General features: G+C 36.0%; 1 protein-coding gene across 1 annotated transcript; it reads left to right on the top strand.

The window, feature by feature from the left end:
• Positions 1 to 1,398: 1,398 nt before the first annotated feature.
• Positions 1,399 to 22,631, top strand: LOC137026909 (very low-density lipoprotein receptor-like). Its single transcript, XM_067394540.1, has 13 exons — positions 1,399 to 1,505; positions 3,206 to 3,571; positions 4,809 to 4,928; positions 5,343 to 5,468; positions 7,281 to 7,452; positions 9,492 to 9,707; positions 14,293 to 14,411; positions 14,972 to 15,111; positions 15,313 to 15,457; positions 16,890 to 17,000; positions 18,985 to 19,059; positions 19,162 to 19,316; positions 20,728 to 22,631. Exons 1-13 carry the CDS (start codon positions 1,442 to 1,444, stop codon positions 20,752 to 20,754), a joined length of 1,836 nt encoding a protein of 611 aa, XP_067250641.1. The 5' UTR covers positions 1,399 to 1,441; the 3' UTR covers positions 20,755 to 22,631.
• The last annotated feature ends 45 nt before the right edge of the window (positions 22,632 to 22,676 follow it).

Raw genomic sequence — 22,676 nt, 5'->3', positions numbered from 1 at the left:
GTATGATCTCAGTTCTTCACAAGCTAGAACAGAATGGTATTTTAATCTCTGGGGAAAACCGAGACTTCACAGCAATTAACATTGCATATATATATATATATATATATATATATATATATATATATATATATATATATATATATATATATATATATATATATATATATACAGGGCTTGACATTAACACCCGCCAACCCGCCAAATGCGGGTAGATTTCAGCTGTGGCGGGTAAGACAGCCACTCCCACTAGCCACTTTGGCGGGTTGAATATAATTTCAGTTTACAGCCAAATGATCGTCGAAGATCGTCGTAGCTCAAAATTAAAATCCAATCACACAATTCGTTATTTAGGCTACGTGCAGTTAGTGAATGAGGGATAGGCAGAATTGCGCTGAATGACACAACAGAAGCGCTCTGTCGCGCGCGCGATCAGTTCTCCTCGCCCCTGAATAGTTAAACAGAGCACACAGATGTCTAAATGTCCATCGTGTGGAGTATCTCGCGTGAATACAGTCGGTTATGGCTTAAGTGGACGTAAACAGGTGGGTAATAACTGGATATGCGCCAGTTACGTCCATGCATTCAGCAGTCCAATTTAATACCTCTCTGTCATTAATGTTAATCAAACAACAAAAGATGTTAAATAATCTGAAAAAAGATTATTTTTAATTTACTATTGTTTTTGTAATTTGCTTCTTTGTTCTTTTATATAGCCTAACACAAAAAACTTATACAATTTCTCATATTAGCCCATGCTTATATTGTCCACCTCTTGCCCACCTGTACATACCAGCTGATATACAATGTATTCTTGATTTGGGTGGTCAATCTGCATTTAAAAGTTTGAAAGGGTTTTAAATCTTCTAAATCAAGTAAAATGACTCAAAATAAAGTAATTTAAGCATAACAAAGTCAACTTTAATCATATAAAATGTAATTTACCAACATCAAAATTGTGGCCAGTGAAAATGCTCAGTGGCTAGTAAATTTGGAAAACCACTAGCCACAGTGGCTGGTGAGCAAAAAAGTTAATGTCAAGCCCTGTATATATATATATATATATATATAATATACATACATATACATATATATATATATATATAGCCTATATATATAGCCTATATATATATATATATAATATACATACATATACATATATATACATACATTTATATTGTTTTATAATTTAAAAACAAACTAATTTCGTATTGTGAAATGTTTTATTTGAAATGTGAGCTTTTTCTATGTGTTTTTAAAATATCTATTTGATTTGATACTCTGTTAGGCCTATCTAAAGCAATGACATTCATACATTAGTATCCTAAAACTTTTTGGAGTCAACTGTTTTGGGGTGACTAAAGCAGTCTACCTAATTCTGTAGTGCGGAAATGACGTCATTGCATCGCGACAAGCGCGCACCTTAGAGGACGCTGAGCAAGGCATGGAACACCTTGGTGCATTACTACTGCTGTTGACTTGTGTGTCATGTTTCCCTTTAACAGAAGGTAAGGGGAGGTTTGTACATCTGTGTGGACAGAGGATAATAAATGCATGTGTCTAATGTGTCTGAATGCATCGCTACTGTTCACACTTTCCTATTGGACCTCACGGTGCACGCTGCGCTGTCACGCCATCTGATTGGATCGAACGCCACATGAGGCTGTCAAACTGATGTTCCGAGTTTCCTTGCGCATTATAAAGATATACTCACTTACTATATTACTATTAAGCACGTGCATTTTTAACATAGCCTTAAATACTATTACTGTGTTGAGTTTTGCATGTTATAAAGCTCCGTACAGCATGTCCTTGGTATTGTGTCAGAGTTGGTTCCACGTGCACGCGGGAGAAAACAGACCACTGTGCTTACAGTGGCGCTAGATATGTTTGTGAACTCTTAATAAGGTTGCGTATTAATTCTATCATAAATATAAAACTTGTTCTATTGGGTTATCTCTATCTCGTTATAGGACTTTGATAAAGGGCTGACTGTCTATAAAATACATAATTCTATTACTTTTTTATTACATAATAACAATAAACAATTGTTTTTCACACACATAAATCTGTATATGTGCAGTATATGCTTTATTTGAAATGTGAGCTTTTTCTATGTGTTTTTAAAATATCTATTTGGTTTGATATTCTGTTAGGCCTATCCAAAGCAATGACATTCATACATTAGTATCCTAAAACTTTTTGGAGTCAACTGTTTTAACTTTTTGGGGTGACTACATAACAAACTAGTCTTTGCTACATAATTCTGTAGTGTGGAGGGTCAAAGTCAAGGTTGTTGGTTTAGGTTTTTTTTGGCATCTCCATGTGGTCCTGTTCAGTATTGCAATTTGACTTGTCTAAAATGTAAACAAGCTCTTTCCTGTTGCACTGTACACATACTGCACACTGTGAAATCTGAAAAGTTTTTTTTTCTATAATGTTTTGTTTTTCCATGTGTGCATAAATTTATGAATTATATGGTATCCTTATATAAATGTGTTATTTGGTGTACTTATGTACTTATATTTAAATGCTTGCTGTGTTTCCTATTATCATAAGGTTGTGGAAACTCTAATCCAAGCATAACAACTAGTTGCAACAAACCTTTTAAGTAAAAAAAAAAAAAAACCTTAGCAATAGTTGGTATATAACTTTAACTAATGGCTTTTCGTAACAACTGGGCATAAGCATAAGATTTGTGCAAGGTTATTCTAACAAGAACATGAATCACAAGTCATAAAGAAAACATCGTGTTAGATTTTGCATTATATACATGCAATAAAATATGGATTCAATTTTGAATTATTACATTTTAGATTCTTCATTTTCAAACATTTTTCAGATTCCCACATTAACATTAACATTTTTTTTTTTTTTTATTACATAGGAAAGCATAACAATAGCATTAAAAAATCTAAGCTTGTGCTTATCATTTATATGTATTATTTTATTTATTATTTTTGTCCAAATCAAAAATATGAACTGTTTTTTCTTTGTTTTTATATTATTGCCATGTTAAATGTTGTTTGGTAACTGACAATACAGCAAATTGTCAAAAGTGCAAAAAATTTCCCAGATTACCCTAATTCACCTACTTGCACAGTTTTACCAAATGTAGCCCAGTCAGATAGTATTAATAGTCTCATGCTGCTCAAACTGTCCTTCATCACTTTCTTTCAGAACTAAAGAACAGCTTTTACTTTTGCAGGTTTTCCAAAGGACAGCACAGAGCAGTTTGTGTGTAATAACGGCAGACGTGTGCCTCTGAATCAGCGCTGTGATGGTGTGGACCACTGTGTCGATGGCAGCGATGAGATCTCCTGTTTGAATTGCACTAGTGGCTCCTTCCACTGTGTGGCAGCAGCGCGCTGTGTTTCTGCCCGCAACATTTGTGATGGAAAGCTGGACTGCTCAGATGGAGCAGATGAACACTTAGACACATGCACATTGCTATCTAAAGCACAGACATGCGCTAGGTCAGAGTTCAGATGTGCCAATGGACACTGTGTGCCCAATTCATGGAGGTGTGACCACTCCTTTGACTGTGAAGATCACAGCGATGAAGAGAACTGTGGTAAGTTGCACTTTGTTATATATTTGAAGAGTTCAGATGCAAAAGCCTCTAAGTGCCATCTGAAATTTTCTTCTAAATTGAGCTTTTTTATCAAGCTTGTATGTTTATGTTCAGTTAATTCACCTTAATGGCAATGAAAATGACCTATTAATTGACATTAAAGTGAAATTACTGAACCTAAGCATACGAGCTTTATAAAAATGTATATATATATATATATATATATATATATATATATATATATAATATATATAATATTGCCAAAAGTATTGGGACACCCCTCCGAATAATTGAATTCAGGTGTTCCAATCACTTCCATGACCACATGTGTATAAAATCAAGCACCTAGGCATGCAGACTGCTTCTACAAACATTTGTGAAGGAATGGGTCGCTCTCAGAAGCTCAGTGAATTCAAGCGTGGTACCGTGATAGGTTGCCACCTGTGCAATAAGTACATTCATGAAATTTCCTCACTACTAAATATTCCAAGTCAACTGTTAGTGGTATCATAACAAAGTGGAAGCAATTGGGACTGCGCACCAGTGCGCAAAGCAAGGTCCATAAAGACATGGATGAGTGAGTCCTGACCTGTCCTGGGCAGCGTTTCCATTGGTTTCAAACTTAAGCTTACGATGCTTTTGGGAAACGCTGCCCTGGAAAACTTTTTTTTTTTCCGGGATTCTTTGAGGAGGAAGTTCAATTTATTTGAAATAGAAACCTTTGGTAATATTACAAATGTTTTTGCTATCACTTTTGTTCAATTTATATATTATAATTTCATATTTTATTATATATGCTTATTAGTTGAAAATCTAAACGAAAATTAGAAACGTTGCCTTGACAATAAATTGAAATAAGTTTAAGTTGAAGCACTAAAATAAAATATATAGATATAATAAAATAAAGAAATAATGAATTAAATACAAAAAAAAAGTAAAAATAAAATAAAAATAACCTAAATAGTAATATTTCTTTTAAAAAAAACTGAAAAGTCAAAAGCACATGAAGAAATCACTAACAATTAAACAAAAATCGACGTGAAAACAAATTCAAAATTCTATTAATAAAACTAAATAACTAAAATACTTGCTTCTTGATGAATAAAAGTGTTAAAATCGACTATTATGTTACCCTATGTTATGTAGACAGGTACAAAAAGTGCTTTATGAAAAAAACTTATTTTTTATTTATTTTTTATAATTCACTGTTTGTCATTTTATTTCTGTCTTTGTGTAGATCACAATGAATGTGAGCTTGATAACGGCGGCTGTTCTCACATGTGTATTGATCTGCCATATGGTTTCATGTGTGACTGCCCCAGTGGAATGAGGCTGGTCAAGGACACACACTGTGAGGGTGAGAAATAAGTAACAAATGACATAATGTGATCCAGTGTATACAGTGTTGCTCTAGAAACGCCATTGTAGAAATACTGTCAGTGATTATGCATTTTTCACCCCCCCGTGAGCAATAGTGTCCAGAATATGGTAGATACAGACTTAAAACAAGTATTATACAACAGCTTATGTGATCTAAACATGCCCTGTGAGGGGACCCACTCCAAGTAATGATAATTTCTTTGTGTAAGTTTTAATGCAGGAAAATTTACTGATTACACTTTTAACTAAACATATAAAATTAGCATATAATCCTTCTCTTTTTGGTTATGCCAATAGTCATGGTTGATTTCAAAATTTACAAAAGGTTTAACTTTTAAAAGACTATTAATAGGTTTAACTTTTCCTGCAATTATTAACTTTTCATTTTTAGATGTGGACCACTGTCTAGATTCAGATGTGTGTGATCAAATTTGCGTCCATTCCAATGGGTCTCTTGCGTGTGAATGTCAGGATGGGTATGAACTGACTGCCGGGACTGGACATTGCAAAGTCACAGGTGAGAGGAAGATTTAAATGTAATTGTCCTGTAAAGATGCAGGTCTCTAATATTTTGTGTATTTAGGTCAGTGAAAATTTGATATTATTTATGGTTACACTTTATTTTATAGTGTAATTATACAATTAAGTACTGACTAATATTAATTAACAACTGTACTTACTATAGGGTTTGGTCTGGGGTCAGATTCTTGTAATAATGCATAATTTACTGTTATTATTATAACATTAAAGGTGCCCTCGAATGCTTTTTCACAAGATGTAATATAAGTCTAAGGTGTCTCCTGAATGTGTCTGTAAAGTTTCAGCTCAAAATACCCCATAGATTTTTTTTAATTAATTTTTTTAACTGCCTATTTTGGGGTATCATTAACTATGCACTGATTTTTTCAGCCACCGCCCCTTTAAATCGCGTGCTTCCTGCCACACGAGCTCTCGATTATATTACAGCGCATTTACAAAGTTTACACAGTTAACAAGATTTACAAGATGTTCGTCATGCATGCTGTGTGCATACATCGAATCATGTGAGTATAGTTTTTTTGATGTTCACATTTGATTCTCTATGAGTTTGAGGCTATGCTCTGTGGCTAAAGCTAACATTACACACTGTTGGAGAGATTTATAAAGAATGAAGTTGTGTTTATGAATTATACAGACTGCAAGTGTTTAAAAATGAAAATAGCGACGGCTCTTGTCTCCGTGAATACAGTAAGAAACGATGGTAACTTTAACCACATTTAACAGTACATTAGCAACATGCTAACGAAACATTTAGAAAGACAATTTACAAATATCACTAAAAATATCATGATATCATGGATCATGTCAGTTATTATTGCTCCATCTGCCATTTTTCGCTGTTGTTCTTGTTTGCTTACCTAGTCTGATGATTCAGCTCTGCACAGATCCAGACATTAATACTGGCTGCCCTTGTGTAATGCTCGAACATGGGCTGGCATAATGCAAATATTGGGGTCATACATATTAATGATCCCGACTGTTACGTAACAGTCGGTGTTATGTTGAGATCCGCGTGTTTTCCGGAAGTCTTTTAAACAAATGAGATTTACATAAGAAAGAGGAAGCAATGGGGTTTGAGATTCACTGTATGTCTTTTCCATGTACTGAACTCTTGTTATTCAACTATGCCAAGATAAATTCAATTTTTCATTCGAGGGCACCTTTAACATATAACAAGGACACTTTAAAATAAAGTGTTACCTATTTATTACCATTCCAAAGTTTGGGGTCAGTATGATTTTTTTTTTTTTTGATTTTTTTTTTTAAAAATTAATACTTTTATTCAGCAAGGATGCATTAAATTAATCAAAAGTGACAGTAAAGAGTTAAATAATGTTCTAAAATATTTCTATTCAAATTCAAATATAAAAGTTATTTTAAAATCATAATAATATTTCACAATATTGCTGCTTTTACTGTAATTTTGATTAAATAATTGCAGCCTTGGTGAGCATTTGAGACTTCTTTCAAAAACATTTAAAAATCTCAATCTTACTTATTAATATTATGAATTGGCTTATATTTTTATATTTTCTGTTTTAAGTTTAAGTAATTTTTGGTATGTGCTTTTATAATTTTTATTATTTAGCTGTAATTAATTATTTCAGTTTTAGTCTTTTCATTTTGTTTCAGTTAATTGCCAAGGCAGCATTTCTGTTTTAGTCTAGATTTTAACAATTTCTAGTAATACAATATGTATATTTTTTGTGCTTCATTTCAATTAATAATTTTTAATAGTTTTAGTTAACAGTAACATCACTGATTTGGGTGAGGGGTTGGTCTTGTACAGGTGTTGTTGCTCATGTGGTGGTCAGCACTCAAGAGGGTGTTAAAAGGATGGACCTCAGTGGCTCTGAGCAAAGAAACATCACATACACAAGAGTCTCGCCAGGACCTGTTACCGCACTTAATGCAAATAACACGCTATACTGGACCAGTCTTGAGAATGACGTCATCTACAGGTGCAGAGCCATATTGATTAAATAGAAAATTATGCTCAAATTAAAGGCACAATATGTAAGATTTTTGAATTAAAATATCCAAAAACCACTAGAACAGTGCTATATATTTTGTTGACTTGTGTACTTAAAGGATAGTTCACCCAAAAATGAAAATTATTCCATGATTTACTCTCCCTCAAGCCATCCTAGGTGTATATGGCTATCTTTTTTCAGACGAACACAATCTGAGATATATTTAAAAATATCCTTAGTCCTCCAAGGTTTATAATGGTTGTGAATGGTAGGCCAAATTCTGAAGACTAAAAATGCATCCAACCATAAAAAAAATAAATCCATTCGACTCCTGAGGGCATTTTTGTAAGAATAATATCCATATTTAAAACTTTATATATTCAAACAACTAGCTTCCGGCGAAAGACTGCACGCAGAAAATGAGTAATCCCCTGACGCGATGACATAGGATGTAGGAGTATTGTAAGCTTAGACGCCTCTCGCCGTTCAATCAAATAGGGCTGGGCAACAAACTCAAGCTTCTCTTGTCTTATATCGAAATCCTCAGACATTTCTCTTTAAAATTTCTCATTTTAAACTTCTAACCAGTGACTTCTGACCAGTGTTTTGTTTTGCTCTCTCCTCTGCGCCTCCGCGTGCATCGTGTCACCGCGTCAGGTCAAAGTTTGCTCTTCCGCCCAAATTGATGTGCGCAGTATGCGTACGGTTGCCCGCCAGAAGCTCGTTATTTGAATTTATAAAGTTTTAAATATGGATATTTTTCTTACAAAAACACATCCCTTCGCTTCAAAAGGCCTTTATTAACCCTCGTATGGAGTCATTTTTTTATGGATGGATGCATTTTTTCTGTCTTCAGAATTTGGCCTACCATTCACAAACTTGGGTAAAGTTGGTTTTATATTCGCACATTCGGACATCCTTATTCAATAGCCTTGTTAATCACACTACACTGGACATTCAGTGGACATTCACAAGTAAATATGCCATTAAAACAATACTTGCCTATTTTGATCGACTGTGAAAAATGTTGTAAGTTGACAATCGTTGGTTGTCAATATCATGTCGCTGCTTAAATTCGAAAACGTTAATTTATTGCACATTTATTGGAAAGTCTGAATTTATCAGAAATCCGAATGTGCGACTATAAAACCAACTTTACCCAAGTCATTCACAACCATTATAAACCTTGGAGGACTAAAGATACTTTTAAATATATATCGGATTATGTTCATCTGAAAGAATATAGTCATATACACCTAGAGTGGCTTAAGGGGGAGTAATTCATGGGATAATTTTCATTTTTGGGTGAACTATCCCTTCAACATTATCCCAAATGTTTCCAAGAATGTTGGAATCCTATCATTGACATCATACACGATTTACATGATTACCTTCGATTTCCAGTTTTATTTTGTAGAAACCACGGAAACACCAAAGACACTTTAATATATTATGTGTTTTATTAGACAGGTGAGCAACTGTTTGGATGCGTTCATCGACAGAAAACAAATCGTTTTATAGCTCAACACAGTAAGTCTTATTGTTTAAATCTCATTTTCTTGATTTACAGCGAGTACCATGTTTTACCATGCCTAATATCCATCTGACCAGAGGAAGCAGAAGCGGTTGATAATAAAAGCTCCACTGCTCTCGAGCCGTGTGTCGTGCTCGTCTCTCATTAGTAATCGCTCCAGCAGCCTTGTTCCTCTCCAACGGCTTTCAGCCACACCCTGCTTCATACTACAGTAATGTTAATAAATCTTTAATACATTAGCTCATCCATGAAAATGATTTCTGCTTGAGTCTCTTTGGATTCTTTTCCACCGGCTGTAAACGTGAAGACAACACGTCCCGTGATTCCGTGAAATCAAAGCCTCATCAAGCTACGCCTTTGTTTTGAATAAGTGACCTCTAGCGCCAAAAAATTACATATTGTGCCTTTTAATATGTGTAAAAATGGAAACTTTTACCTAGAATTCTATTCCAACACAAAAAACAGAATTTAAGCCAGTTTGTGTCTATTTCAGAATGTCTTTAGACTCCAGTGACCATAGACCAGCTGTGTTGTTAAAGGCCTCCACAGGCATTCATGGATTAGCGGTAGACTGGATCCATGAGCTTCTGTATTGGGTCAGCACCAGTATTCATGCGTTACACGTGGCCTCTCTGAATGGCTCCAAACAAAGGCAGCTCATCTCTGGACTCTCCATGCCTACTGCAGTTGCTGTCCAGCCACTGCTAGGGTAAAATATTGTCTTCTTCTCTATATAAATCACACACCCCTGGTTTCACAGACAGGGATTACATTAAACAAAAAGTAGGCCTTAGTTAAATTAGGGCTTTTAAGTAGCTTTTATAAATGAGCCTTTGAAAAAAATATTACTGGTGTGCATCTCGAGACGAAACAAATGGCACTGACATATTTTAAAGCAACACTCCACTTTTTTTGAAAATAGGCTCATTTTCCAACTCCCCTAGAGCTAAACAGTTGAGTTTTACTGTTTTTTAATCCGTTCAGCCGATCTCCGGGTCTGGCAGTACCACTTTTAGCATAGCTTAGCATAGTTCATTGAATCTGATTAGACCGTTAGAATCTCGCTCAAAAATGACCAAAAAGTTACGTAAAATGAAAAGTTGCGATTTTCTAGGCTGATATGAATAGGAACTATACTCTCATTCCGGCGTAATAATCAAGGAACTTTGCTGCCGAACCGTGGGTGCAGCAGGAGCAATGATATTACGCAGCGCTTCTCACAAATGTCTCCATGGTTGCAAGGCATGCTACCTGTGCAAGCAGGGGATCACAGGCGCTGTGTAATATCATTGCGCCTGCTGCACCCAAAATCTTTGGTCATTTTTGAGCGAGATGCTAACAGTCTAATTAGATTCAATGAACTATGCTAAGCTATGCTAAAAGTGGTACCGCCAGACCCGGAGATCGGCTGAATGGATTTTGAACTTTTGAAAACAGGTTTCAAAGTGCACGTTTTTGAAAACGCTACCATTGTTATTTATCTCTGTGTAAACTGTGAAAACGGTTATGTGCATGCACATTACGTGTTTAGTCCATCCACCTTATTTTTCAACATGTTTTCTGTGAATGTGCGAGACTTCTGATTTATTAGCCGCTAAAATAACGATAAGAATATCAAAGTGCAGTAAACTGTAAAAATAAGGTTGCTAGGCATGCACGTTTGGCACAAGTGCGCTGTAAAAGTATGCGTATACTCAGGCGCGTAGTCTTAGTTTTGATAACGTTGTCATCTGTACAAAGAAACTTTTCCGTTTTTAGTACATCGTTGTCGTGTAAACGTAACCTTAGCCTTGTCCGTGAAACCAGGCAATATGTGAAGCAGAATGTACTACTGGAAAAAATGTAGGACAGGACTTTGTTCAATTCATTGGAATTTGATTAACATGGTGAATGGATAGGTCTTTTTTTTTTTTGCTATTTTTCCTTAAATGTCATTTAAGAGGTAGAAAATATTATTGTTATTATTAATGGCAACTAATCAAAATATTATACTTATTCTACATAAGTTATATAATTATAACATATGCTAATATTTCATTGTGATGAAATGTGCACATTCACAATACCATTTTTTTCAGGAAAGTCAATATTGGTCAATATTGATTTCTTGTTCTCTTTAAAAGGGTTGTTCCACCCAAAAATAAAAATTCTCTCATTTACTCACGCTCATGTCGCCTCAGATGTAGTATATCATGTTCTTTCTTCCTGGTAATTCTCTTACACAAACAGTGTAACAGGATAACCAGGAAGAGGCAGAGGAGTGTTTAATGAAGCAAAAGGTTAATAATTACTAGGGAACACTCAAGAGAACACAGGAATAAATCAAAGGCAAAAACAAGAACAACGTAACAGCCATCTGAAAATCACAAATCCTTACGATCAACATTGAGGTTAACATATACAAGACCAGATAAAAAATGAATGTGAGTGCTGGGTTTATCTGCTGTCCTTAATTGATGACAGGTGCAGGTCATAAAGGTGAACGTGATTTAGTAGAACATGTTTCTGGATCAACATCCTTGATACTAGAAGTTTAGGCTTACAACAAGGGTTATAGGGGCTTCTTATTCACCAATAATTTCCCTCTGATTCTAAGGGATAATTTATGGGTAGGGTTAGGCTTAGGGTAGAGCTGCACTATTAATTGTTAAAAGGTCACGATCTCAATTCAAGCACCCACACAATCTTATTCCTAAATGTTAGCGATTCCCCTGTGTCTATTAAACATTCAAATCTGTGTTTGCATGGCTGCTGACCCAGAGAAAGCAGTTATCATGTATGAAACGGCTTCATAAACAGCCTTTTCAACATCACAGTATGGTTATTTATGTTACAAATATTCAAATTATCACAGAAGTACTGGCATAAAAGTTTAAAGTTCAGATATAAACACTAATGTCTACAGTAGCAAATGTCTATAGAGCAAATCACCAGTTACAAAGTAACTTGTTGCTTCAAATCACTATATCTTTTCATGTGACTACATTGTAGCAAAGTCATTTCTTCAGTGTTAAGTAGTGAGTGTACAGCTTGTATAACAGTGCAAATTTGCTGTCCCCTCAAAATAACTCAACACACAGCCATTAATGTCTAAACCGCTGGCCACAAAAGTGAGTACACCCCTAAGTGAAAATGTCCTAATTGGGCCTAAAGTGTCAATATTTTGTGTGGCCACCATTATTGTCCAGCACTGCCTTAACCCTCTTGGGCATGGACTTCAACAGAGCTTCACAGGTTGCCACTGGAGTCCTCGATGACGACGTCAGGAGCCTGCGGATGTTAGAGACCTTGCACTCCTCCACCTTCCGTTTGAGGATGCCCCACAGATGCTCAGTAGGGTTTAGGTCTGGAGACATGTTTGGCCAGTCCATCACCTTTACCCTCAGCTTCTTTAGCAAGGCAGTGGTCATCTTGGAGGTGTGTTTGGGGTTTTTATCATGTTGGAATACTGCCCTGTGGCCCAGTCTCCGAAGGGAGGGGAACATGCTCTGTTCATTCATTGTTCCCTCAATGAACTGTAGCTCCCCAGTGCCGGCAGCACTCATGCAGCCCCAGACCATGACACTCCCACCACCATCTTGACTGTAGGCAAGACACAGTTGTCTTTGTACTCCTCATCTGGTTGCCGCCACACGCTTGAGACCATCGTAACCAAATAAGTTCATCTTGGTCTCATCAGATCACAGGACATGGTTCCAGTAATCCATGTCCTTAATCTGCTTGTCTTCAGCAAACTGTTTGCGGGCTTTCTTGTGTATCATCTTTAGAAGAACTTCCTTCTGGGATGACAGCCATGCAGACCAATTTGATGCAGTGTGGGCTATATGGTCTGAGCACTGACAGGCTGACCCCCCACCCCTTCAACCTCTGCAGCAATGCTGGCAGCACTCATACGTCTATTTCCCAAACATGACCTCTGGATATGACACTGAGCACATGCACTCAACTTCTTTGGTTGACCATGGCGAGCTTTAATCAGATCAACATCATATTTGGTCAGTCTAACCTAAAGGCCTTTGTGACGTTAAATTGTGAAGATCTTGAGTTTTAGCTGAAGGGCATGTCCATGGTGGCCTGACAAAGTTCGATGTTTCACCATGAAACAGGAAGTGGTTGTAACTTGGGCATACAATGTCCGATCTGCCCCAAACTTTACATATTTTATTAGAGTCCTGGCCTAAAGACATCTACATGGCAATATTCAGTTACAGTGATAGCGCCACATGTGGGCAACAGGAAATGACATGTTTTAAACTGTGATTAACTCCTCATAGAGATTTAACCAGATCAATATCATATATGGCCAGTCTAATCTTAAGGCCTTCGTGATGTTAAATTGGAAAGATCTTGAGTTTTCGTTGAAGGGCGTGTCCGTGGCAGCCTGACAAATTCTGATGTTTCGCCATGAAAGGGGAATCACATTTTTGAGGATCTAAACATGCTCGAAAACTCATGAAACTTTGCAGATGCGTCAGAAGTGGTGAAAATTTACATCTGATATGGGTTTCAGAATTATGTGTGAAAAAATGGCTCGATAGCACCACCTACAAAATTTCAATAACGTGCACCTGATGCTAAGGTTTCATGTACAGGTATGAAATTTGGTACACACATCTAACAGCCCGATTTAAAAAACAAAAAAAACAAAAAAAAACTGAAATCTGAAAACCAACAGGAAGTCAGATATTTCGAATTTTCTTTGCAAAATTTGTGCAGTTTGATGTGTGATGTTTGCGATTAACGCCGTGAAACAGGAAGCCGCGAAACGTTATTCACGTTTGATAATAGTACTGGCCTAAAGACATCTACATGGCAATATTCAGTTATGGCCAAAGCACCACCTGTTTGCAGCAGGAAGTGTGGCACTTTGAAATGACTTGGCCATAATTCTCCTGTATTTACTCGCTTACATGCATGTCGCCCACTGTTTACGGGTGGCGGTGAGCCCGGGTGTGAGGGCCCTTTCATCACTGCTTGCAGCTTTAATCTCATTTTGTAACTGCTGTAATACCTTTTAAAAAAAAAAAGCTTGGTATGAATTTAGAAACCTCCCACAATAACCTCTTTGCATAATGACAGTGCCGGAAAATATAAGGCAAAAGAAAATACGTTGGAGCTTCCTTCACAGGAATATTAGTAATTATAACAAAACACTTTTGTAAATTAAGGCAAAGACCTTAGGCAATGGATATCAATCCAATCCAAGTATCCCTTGAAGGTTGGATAATGTTTGAATGAATTTATTAAGTTTGTCTGAATGAGTTTAACTTCTAAACCTATTTTTCTTCCAATAGGTATCTGTTCTGGGCAGACAGTGGGGAGTCTCCCAGAATTGAGCGTGCCAGTTTGGATGGGACGAGCAGAATAGCACTGATAACTTCATCCATACGTTACCCTGTCGCAATCTCCCTAGGTTAGACTTCTCGGTAACACTTTACAATAAGGTCCCTTTTTTTATGTATGTTAATGCATTAACTTAAATTAACTAACAATGAGAAGTACATTTGTTACAGTAATTATTTTTATTGTTACTTAAATATAAATACAAGTGTTCATTGTTAGTTAATTTCAGCCCACGTCCATTAAATAATGATAATTGATACAAATTTTGATTTAAATAATTTTATTTCATCACTTTTGTTACCAAGGTTTTTGTTTTATATAAATTATACTGAACTCATACTAATCCATTAATCATACAAGTTGAACAAATAAGGGCTATAAAACAAGATAAGAGTTAAATTAAAGATTAATTGTCTCATAATCATCAGTAAACTTTGCGTTACCAAGACAACGACTGATGCTGTTGTATTACATTCCAAAGAGTGGCCATTATCAGCCCCACAGTGGAAAATGAAACCGTAACCGTACCAGCTGGCCCTTATCGGCACGGAAAGGAACCGTTACGCTATGAGAACCGTTCAGCCCAACGATGGAAAAGCGGCTGATATAATTTTTTCTTTGCTCATCAAGATATTCCCCGTGGTCTGCTGTACTGGGCTGACTCAGGTCTGCGCACAGTATCAAGGGTTGCATTTGATGGACAACAAAGAAAAACGGTTGTAGAGTCCAACGGTTATCTGGATCAACCATTTGGACTGGCCATATTTGAGGTGTGATACATAACAATGCATGAATGACCACAGTTGATTTTTATAACAGTAACAAAACACACCTGTGACTCTCTATATACAAATTCACAGATTATGCATTTTTATTGTTTTATGGAAATATTAATAACATATTAATATTATAAATGTATAATGGCATTGATAATGGAGTAGTACTGAATTTTTAATGAATGTCCCCTGCAGAGTCGAGTGTACTGGAGTGACCAGTTGACCAAATCTATCTGCAGTGCAGACAAGCACAACGGCAGTATTCTCCAGGTGTCTCAGAGACTCGGTTCTGTTTCACCAGCTGGTCTGGTCATCCTTCAGCCTCTGTTACAGCCTGCAGGTAGGCAAAAATCTTTACCCTATTAAGGGGCGGTCACACTGCACTTTTAGTTCCACTGACTTGCATTCATATGCAAAGTTTCGAATTTTGCTGCATTCAAAAGTTCTAGTTTGGTGAACTCTGACCTGAGAATTCACATTACGTAAAGATGTGAGACCAGTAGAATTAGTAGATTGTCAATTTTTACATTTTGAATTTATTATTCGTTTATTATTCGACATCATATCACGACCGTTACATTGTCCGAAGAAATTTCGCGACACTCAAAGTCTAGTGTGACCATGGCTTTAGTGGCCAAAAGTGATGCCCGGCCTAGGAAAATTGACATCTTTAGATTCTTCACACTTTATTCAGATGTTATTACAAATGTGTTAAAGATAGGGTAGGCAATTACTGATAGGCTAGCAATAGCAAGTTAGCTTTGAAAGCATGAGATCCCACCCTCTCTAAAGCCACGCCCCTATAAAACACATGAACACACACAGCACATTCTGCAAAGCATCATGAGAGACGGCATTAAGTTACCTCATCTAAAAGCACATAAAATGACAATAATAAATGAACGTAATCAACTTACAGAGCTTTTACTTGTACCACCTGACTGCTGCAGATTAATTTCAGAGTTGATAGTGTTACATAGAAACCCATAAATCCGAGTCTGAGGACACAAACGGCTCCGGAGAGAATGCCACAGGATACCATCTCGTAATTAAGTTTACGACATGCATTAGTTAAAGCTCATTAGGACCGAATGCAATGTTTGGATGAAAAGGTTTTTGGCCTTGATACTTTCATAGAAGATATGTAGCCTACATTTTTAAAATTTAGACCACTTATATTATTGATTGCTATCAGGATGTAAAGAGAGTTTCAACCAGTATAACAAAAAGTGTTTATAAAACAAAGTGCCTACCCTACCAAGGTTTTGTAAGCATATTGTGTAGTTGTGCTTGGAGTCAGTTGTTTTATATGTGATAATGCAATGAAACATGTCAAATTGTGCAGACATAGTTTTTGGCCAGGCCATCATATAAAAGATTTTCTGTTCGTATTGCGAAACAGAGAGAACGGGCAAAATATTTATTACTTATTATGCTTATTTTTTATATATATATTTTGCATATAAAATGAAAACTGTAGCTGTAGTTTGCCTCCTTTTTTTTTTTTTTTTTTTTTGGCAAAATTTTTTTTTCAGATAAATACCTTTAACCTAGTGTTGCGTTTTGCTACACATACAATCATAGGGACATGTACTACTAGTGGTGACACTTTACAACAAAATTTAGTTAACATGAGCTAATAAACAATACTTGTGCAGCACTTATTAATCTTATTGACAACTCTTAATACATAGATAAATTCATTCATAATATAAATTCAATATTTTTGATGTGAGCACTTTGTACCTGTGTGTTTGTGCATGCAACTGTAGGTCATGGTGCCTGCAGTATCTCTGGAGAGGTTTGTTTGTCAGTCTGCATCACAGATCTCTTCTCTGAAAAACCTCAATTCATTTGCTCTGACCCACAAGACCCTAACTTTGGTAAGTGAGTATTTGTGACTGTGTACATTTGTGGTTTAACTTAATACTCCCTGGTTCTTAGTTACTTGAGAGGTTGAGTACTTAGTTCTTAGTGGTTGAGATACAATTTATTGTTCAGTAGACCTTATCTAGCTTATATTGCTCTTATTGTTAGGTTAGCACCTGCTATGTCAATCACGATGTTCTGGTAACATTTAGTGTTGTAGTTTTATTGCTAAGCCCAAAGAGTCTGTTGGCTTGAAACATTATGTTCCATTGTTGCTGTGAATCTTCACAAGTTTTTTTTTTTTTTAAACGCGAAAGCTACTTTCTGAAATGCTGCATTTAATGTGGCTTCCCACTTTCGCTCTGAATACCACTTCAGCTTGCTTGGGGTTTTTTTTGCAACAATGTCGTGTGTTCATTTAGTTTTGCACAAGCCTTGTTATGTTTTAGACTACTGGTTCTGACCTGGTTTTGCTTCAGGACCCAGATTTTAAAACTTGACTTGTGTAATACTGAATGTATTAACATTAAAGTGAAATGCATAGATCTGATAAAATACTATATGGTTAAAATGACGTGGGCTGAAAAGGAAACTAGATCATCTTGCTTACTAATTGTTTCCAAATGGTTTCATGTTCTTGGCAAGGAAGGGTGTAGGCATTGTGGACAGCAAGGTTGTTCACACTTTTCTTCTTTTACTTTTTTACTTGTATTGTCAAGTCATTTTTATTTAGTGCTTTTCACAATACACATAATGTTTATAATACCTAAATTAGGGATGTCCAGATCCGATCACGTGATCGGAAATCGGGCCCGATCATGTGGTTTCAGACTCGATCGGAATCGGACATTACCTCCCGATCAGGACTCGGATATATATGTATTAGGGGTGCAACGGTTCTCGGTAAAAAAATCGAACCACACCGTTCTCCACTTACGGACCGCACTTGCACTGCAGTCCATCTCGAATGACGACGCATCTATTGGTTAATATGGTTTGTTTAAAATAGCAACGTGGAAAACAGACAGAGTTCAGATAATGTATGTTTCAGTCGATGGATGCACAAAACGTTACAACAACGATAATCAGAAAGCGTGGACAAAACAGTCACTCTTTGTAAACTGTTAACAGCTGGTGCCGTCTGCTCTAATGTCCAGTCATTTACGCCGTCATCACCCGGGTGTTGATAGCGCGCGAGCGCAGGTGAGACCTGAACAGCACACGTTGCTGTCTGTTTTTAAACTAACTCATTCTCTTTCAAGTCTTGCGCTTCGGCGGCCACATTCATACAAAAATTGTCAACATGCCCGTCCTAGCGAGTATCCTAGCAAACATAGTCGGTTATGTCTTAAGTGAGCGTATATTAGTCGAGAAAGACAGCGCATGTGGAACAGTATATGTAGTGGATCGTGCATGTCTTAAAGGGAAAACAACTATTCCTGCTGCCTGTATTTAATGTTAAATCAAACAACAAATAACAAAGAAATTACTCACTGCTCTTGACTGAATAGTTTTTGTAACTTCAATAATGATGAATCTTTATTTATTTTATACAGTAAAGATAATATGCAGTGATATTTTATATTTGATTACTATTTGAAAACTGTTAGATACCTGAAAAACCTGAAAAGCACTGTTCCTGGATCTGTTTTTCACTCTTCTTTATTCTTTTTTACGTAGGCTATTAAGTATCGGGACTCGGAATCGGCAGATACTCAAAATCAAATGAGGACTCGGACTCGAGGGCAAAAAAACGTGATCGGGACATCCCTAACCTAAATGCCTTACTGACCACATTTAGCAGCTCAGATTTAGCAGCCAGGTGGCAAATTCATTTGTGGCTTTCATTCATTTGTGGCAACTTCATTTGAGTTCGATTGATTTGATTGAACTTCATTTGATTCATTTGAGTACTGATTCAGTGTCAAGAACATAAATGGGGAGCATTTCTTCCTTAGTTTTCTTCCCCTTCCGTTTAGTTTTACTTTGTATTTTCAGAAAAAGATCCATTGCAGTCAGAAACAAGAAGACTACTTCCTGATTCACCATTTCCATGGATTCTGTCTTTGACCGGTTGGTGTAACTTCTCTGTTGCAACCATAATGCATTCATGATTTTGAGAAATATCTGGACTGATGTTCCCTTGATCACTTTGATTTGTTCTTGGACTGTTAGTCATCATCAGTTTGCTGTTGGTGGGGGTGGTGCTATGGCGGCAGCGGTCTGAATTCTGTACCCCTCGTTCTCTTTCTCTTCTTGGAGATGTGACTCTTAAAGAATCCCAGGATCCTCTTCTGTTATCCAAGCTACCTGTGGTACATGAGCATAAAGTAAGAGCCACAGACTTATAGCCTTTGAACACAGAAAATGAAAAACAATTGGGTAATTGAAGTTTAAACTTTAACTTTGGGTAAAGTTAGTTCTTAGTGGTTGAGATACAATTTATTGTTCAGTAGACCTTATCAAGCTTATATTGCTCTTATTGTTAGGTAAGCACCTGCTATGTCAATCACGATGTTCTGGTAACATTTAGCGTTTATTGCTCACCATCATGCTGTTCCAAACAAGTAAGACCTTTGTTCATCTTAGGAACACAAATTAAGATATTTTTGGCACAATCTGAGAGCTTCATAACATTAAGGTTGAACCACTGTAGTCACATGGACTATTTTAACAATGTCTTTAATAAGATTGTGGTAATAACGTTGCACTCTATAGGGAGGTCAGAAAGATTTAATCAAAAAAGACCTTAATTTGTGTTCCGAAGATGAATGAAGGTCTTACGAGTTTGAAACATGAGGGTGAGTAATTAATGACAGAAATTTTATTTTGGGGTGAACTAACCCTTTAAATTATAATATATCGAGATTGCAATAATATTTACATCGATAACAATGATAAGCTCTGGACATTTTTACTCCATATGGATTAATCTAACAGCCTATCACACAGCTGAAATAAACACAACAACAGCCAGTCAGTGCATGTCGCTAATAAGTAATTTCGCCGTGTCTGTGTGAATGAAACTCACAAACGTGACACTCACAGCATCTGCCGTCTCAATATATGAGGACATGAACTTCATCTCCAGAGCTGGGAGTCACTTCACAAGCTTTTCACTGTTTCATTTGAGAAATTTGACAAAAAATAAAAATTTTGATTTGTTGTAAATTAATGGTTATATTTTCATTTGATTACCTTTTAAAGGCTTGTTTAAATTGCTAAAGTTTACATCAATTTGTATTAAATCATAAAACAAAGAATCCCAAAAATAAAATGGAAAATTCAGAATTTGGGGGAAAATAAAATTGATTTCACGGGGCCCTAAATTAAAAGGTAGATACGCTGTGGAGTTTAATAGTGAACAAGCAAATTTGCATGTTTCATTTGATTCTCAAGGTTTAACAAATATTTGGAAAGCATTTCCTTCCCCATTAACGGTAAATGAATATCATGATAAATATAGATATCGTAAGACATGGGGAAAAAAATATTTGGTCATTTTGCCCAGCCCTAATTATAATACTTTATCAGTGAATGCATTAAGGAAACATTATTTCATTTTGATGGCTTTTGTCTACTAATGATTAAATGATTTTGTTTCTGTGGTGTTCTTTACAATGTTCATTTCAGATAGCAGCCGCTGTCATACACTGTTTTGCATATTGATTTTCCTGTTTACATTTTTAAATGTCACTTTCATACTTATCTGCATAAATAACATGTTACTTGTGTGTTCAGGTTGGCACACAGAATGGTTCAACATAATATCACAGGCGGAGTTTTCCTGTAAGGGGAACTGCACACTTCCTTTGGGGGATGTCATAGATTTCTGCCATATTTGGATGAAAGAGAGAGTAAAGTGAGGCAGGAAGATGGATTCTCTGCAAGTATCCTGCTTGGTGACCCCCAAAAATGCTCTTAAATTTTTGCCAAATGTCTATTTATGATCGATAATCATATAGAACAACTGTCAAACTGAATTTGAACTCAGTGTATCATGTATTCCCAGCTCCATTTCAATAATTAACTGACCATGTAGTGGCACAACAGAGCTGTGATGACTTTGAACTTGTTTTAAGATGTTGTTCTGTTTTAGTTTATACTGCTGTAATTTGTGAAGTGAATGTCCATTCACCATTTAATTCATAGGTACAAGTTGACAATCTCTGTCTTCTCTTTGTAATGTGGGCATAGAGACAAAATCATTTAGGAAAAGATTATTTTGAAATTCACTGATGCTGAAAATGCCTTAGATTACAGAGATAGTTTATATTTATTATGTGAGGAGAAAAATAAATGCTATTTATTTTTTTGGTTCGGATCACTTTTCTTGTTCACTTCAAGTTCTAGCTCTTTCTTCTGATTATATATAGTTTTGAAAAAGGCATTGTGAATGCTTTTAATGACCCATGGTATTGTGATATGTTGAGTTTGGTGAAATAATAAATTATATGGGTTGGAAATTGTACTTTTGCTCTATTTTTAACCTTTTATTTTCTTTGTGTGTGTGTGTGTGTGTTTAGTGATTCTTTTTCAAAAGGATATGGTGGCAATCTTGGCTCTATGGAGAAAGCAGTCAACCTGGATCACATGCGTCTCTTCGTAAATCATTAATAAAAAATAGTTGATGTGATTGATGGCAAATTCAAAAGGTAAATCTTGCAGAAATACAGGGTGACTTTAGGAGGATATGCTGCTGAATCCCTTCACAGACCCTTTAAAATGGCCGTTAAGCCTTTTATGATCATGTGATCCTGGGTGTCCAGCTGTTACTGAATTTATTTAAACAAAAAGGAGAAATATTTAAGTTTTCGGGTTTGTTTTTACCTAACCTTGCATAAAGAGACCGTACAGAGTTGGTTGAAATAAGATTGAATTAAAGAGGTAATATTTGACAGATTTGTTGTCACAATCTTAACAACTGTAAGCATGAATTTTGCTGTAAACGTGGAAGTGATGCATGTACTGAAGCATCTCCTCTTTGATTTTCAATTTAAACGGCTTCTGTCTCACTTTCGGGGGCCTTTAAGGGAGGGGTCTGTTGCTTCTATCTTATTGCCACATCCTGTTTCACATCCTCGTTTATCTAAAAACAAACTTTACTTGCATTCACTTTAGGTGGAACAGATTTTAACATGTACCCCATGTTCCTGAGTCAACAGGATTATTGTTCTAAGACCAATATTACATGCTGTCCCAGGAACGTTATTTACTCAGCTAAATCACTTTATTGCAGTTTATTTTACTGTCCTTGAGCAAATACGTGAATATTTTATAATACTATCGTCAAACTATTTTATTTTACACTTTTTGCACAGAACAATCATGTTTTATAAGGAATACATTTTTGTAAGGTTCTGAGTATCTCCTGGCCTTTTCATCCTACAGATTAAACATGCACATCCTCAGTTTAATTCAACTGAGACTTGAAAAAGATTTTGTGTGTGTGTTTCTTGGAACAGATTACAATTTATATAGCCTATTTTGTAATAAAATACATTAAAATGAATTACAAAACTTGAGTTTTATGGTATGACTCTAGCATGTCTTGTGTGTTAAATTGAAGAAATCGTTTTGCAATAACATTGGTTATAAATTTTTTATGTATTTATTTATTTTATTTTTATTTTTTACAAATGATTACAAATTAAGCTGGCTACCTGGATAGCATTGTTCCTCATGCTGTC

The sequence above is a fragment of the Chanodichthys erythropterus genome, chromosome 9, assembly GCF_024489055.1.
Source record: "Chanodichthys erythropterus isolate Z2021 chromosome 9, ASM2448905v1, whole genome shotgun sequence".
NCBI classification, from domain to species: domain Eukaryota; kingdom Metazoa; phylum Chordata; class Actinopteri; order Cypriniformes; family Xenocyprididae; genus Chanodichthys; species Chanodichthys erythropterus.
Note: the sequence above shows the minus strand (reverse complement) of the source record. Positions and strands in the feature narration are given on the sequence as shown.

Coding starts and splice junctions, on each gene's coding strand:
- LOC137026909 (XM_067394540.1), top strand. CDS start 1,442: ATGGAACACCTTGGTGCATTACTACTGCTGTTGACTTGTGTGTCATGT. Junction 3,572..4,808: donor CAGCGATGAAGAGAACTGTG/GTAAGTTGCACT, acceptor GTCTTTGTGTAG/ATCACAATGAATGTGAGCTT. Junction 5,469..7,280: donor TGGACATTGCAAAGTCACAG/GTGAGAGGAAGA, acceptor GGTCTTGTACAG/GTGTTGTTGCTCATGTGGTG.